Below are 2444 nucleotides of genomic sequence, written 5' to 3'. Positions count from 1 at the left end.
GAGATTTGAAACAAACAATAACAGAATGTTTGACAGTCAGCATCTGCAGAGAGAGAAAAACTGAGTCAACATTTCGAGCCCGGTAACTGAAGAAGAGTTCTGAATAAGGGTCACTGGACTCGAAACGTTAACTCTGTTTTCTCTCCACAGTTGTTGTCAGACCTGACGAGTTTCTCCAGCAATTTCAGAAAACAAGTTTGTTGTGTTCAAGGGTTTTGTGCCAACACTTTTTACTGGATGTCCCACCGTCTCTTCATTATCTTCTTTCCCTCTGCTCAAAAACATTGACCACGGTATCGAGTGAGTACGAAGTGATCGCTTTTATTTAAACTCCAAGACATGCAATATTTTCCAAAAACAAAAGTATTTACATTGACGCATTCCGCGCCCCCTCTAAAGATACACAGTTTATTCCTTTCAGTGGAAGGGGCGCACATTTGGAAAACAGACTGAATGGGGAAGACAGAGCGTTCATCTTGCTGTTTCCACTTTATGTTACAAAAGATCATCGAAACATTCCTAAGTCTGGCACATTGTTAAAGCCGGACATTGTTATGATATATTTGCTTAGTTGAAATTAAAATGGAAGACTCCTAAATATCGTATATATTTACACTTGGCCACATTCAAAATGTTTGCTTTTCTTTAAAAAAATCTCTACAATAAATATAAACTAGAGTCTGTGAGCATTAGAATATACCTACAGTTCACATTGCTCAAGATTGGTATAATTTCTACCAGCTCAGCCGGCTTTCCCTCAGCCTGATGAGGTGAAGCTTAGTTGTGGCTGTCAGTTTTGGTCTTCGCTCGCTTTGCGTCTCTTTGTTTGCATCTCCAGGACGGCGGGCGAGCGTTTGCATTCACAGTGAGTACCACAGAGCCAGTCCCAGTGAGAGAAGAAAGGCGCGAAGTGGCTCTGAGGCTTCTGGTGGTGAACATCATGTTTGACCGTGCCGCCCCATAGGCCGAACGGGATGAGATTATGAAGGGCCCAGGGGAAGTCGTAGCCGCTGTGATCATCGACGGAGATCCAGATGTTGAAGACCATGAAGGTGAACCCGGTGAGGCAGTGGCACTGCAAGATAATTGGGTCGATGGTGGTCCAGAAGCCAACGCTAACCAACTCCCAGGCGGAGAGGTACTGAGTGGACCAGGAGAAGGGGGCATAGTATTCGTGGTGGATGGCGTGGAAGGTGGTGTAGAGCCAGCGGACTTTGTGGTGCATCATATGCCAGAAGTAGTACTGGAAGTCGAAGAGGATTGTACAGCCCAGGATGCCAATGAGAAACTCGGAGACCAGCGGTGCCTCCTCCTGTAGAGGGATCGGCGGCCGCCAGTACCACTGACCCACGGCGGCTGGAAAGACATAGATCAGGTGGTTGTAGCCAGTGTGCCACAGGGTCTTGAAGATGTCTTCCCAAGTGACATGCTGTTCGGGGTGGATCTTGTACCTCCTGATGAGCGGGCACCTGGGAGCCAGCAGGTCAAGGATCATGTAGAAGGTACACACGGCGAAATAGGTAGAGACCGAGATGACCACGGGGAAGAGAGGCGAGCGGAGGGCATCCTGGTGCTGGGAGCGCAGGTAGTCCCACAGGGGCTGCAGCAAGGACTTGGTCCAGATGTACTGCGTGATGTTGGCGTTCTGGATCACCTGCACGTAGGGGTCGAAGACTCGGCTCGAACCTACCGAATACATCCGGAGGGACAGTGTGTTTCACTAGTGGGCAGGAGCGGGAAAAATAAAGAGACACGTCGCACCGATTCTCCCCAGAGCAGCCTGAGGCAAACTTTGGAAATGGATTTCAAGAAATGTCGTTTCTCGAAACGTTCACATGCAACCAGGGATGTCTCCCCTTTGCTGCCCCCTCACCCTGAGCCCTGCCTCAGTGTCTCTTGTGTTGAAGGGCTCTGAGGGAGAATGTAGAAACACTAACTATCTTAACGTCCTCCTGGCCAGTCCGCGCCGAATGCAAGGTCCCGTTGACCCCCCACTCCTTTTTGAAGACGCCCAAGAGCTGCGATTGGTCCTGGAAACGCGATGGAAAACTCAAAAGGTCAGATGAGGGGCGAAGAAGGCGGGAAACACACACACAGACACAGAGTGAACGGTTCAAATGAAAGTCTGATTTAATTTTGGCAACCCAATGCTAATGTGAAATTACCAACCCCTTTCCACATGGAAATATCAATTCGTCTGGGAAAAAAAACCCTCTGCAGAACCCAATACACACCGACAGCGGGTCTGTGGACAGCTTAATCTTTCCGCCGTGTCCAATCTTCCAACAATGCTGGACGCCTCCTCCAAAAGGTAGCGACCCAATTCCATAGAATTTGAAGAGTTTCATTAAAACTCAAAGGAGGGACTTTCTGTTTTCACTGGCTGCCCTCAAAGCGCCTCCCGCTGCCTCCGCTCACGGTGAACTCAGACCTAAGTTTGCGCG

General features: G+C 49.0%; 1 protein-coding gene across 1 annotated transcript; it reads right to left on the bottom strand.

Moving 5' to 3' along the window:
- Positions 1 to 301: 301 nt before the first annotated feature.
- Positions 302 to 2052, bottom strand: ch25hl2 (cholesterol 25-hydroxylase like 2). The gene has a single exon (XM_072591737.1). The coding sequence runs from the start codon at positions 1697 to 1699 to the stop codon at positions 791 to 793; it is 909 nt and encodes a 302-aa protein (XP_072447838.1). The 5' UTR covers positions 1700 to 2052; the 3' UTR covers positions 302 to 790.
- Positions 2053 to 2444: the final 392 nt, after the last annotated feature.

The sequence above is a fragment of the Chiloscyllium punctatum genome, chromosome 2 (genome assembly GCF_047496795.1).
Source record: "Chiloscyllium punctatum isolate Juve2018m chromosome 2, sChiPun1.3, whole genome shotgun sequence".
Lineage (NCBI taxonomy): Eukaryota > Metazoa > Chordata > Chondrichthyes > Orectolobiformes > Hemiscylliidae > Chiloscyllium > Chiloscyllium punctatum.
Note: the sequence above shows the minus strand (reverse complement) of the source record. Positions and strands in the feature narration are given on the sequence as shown.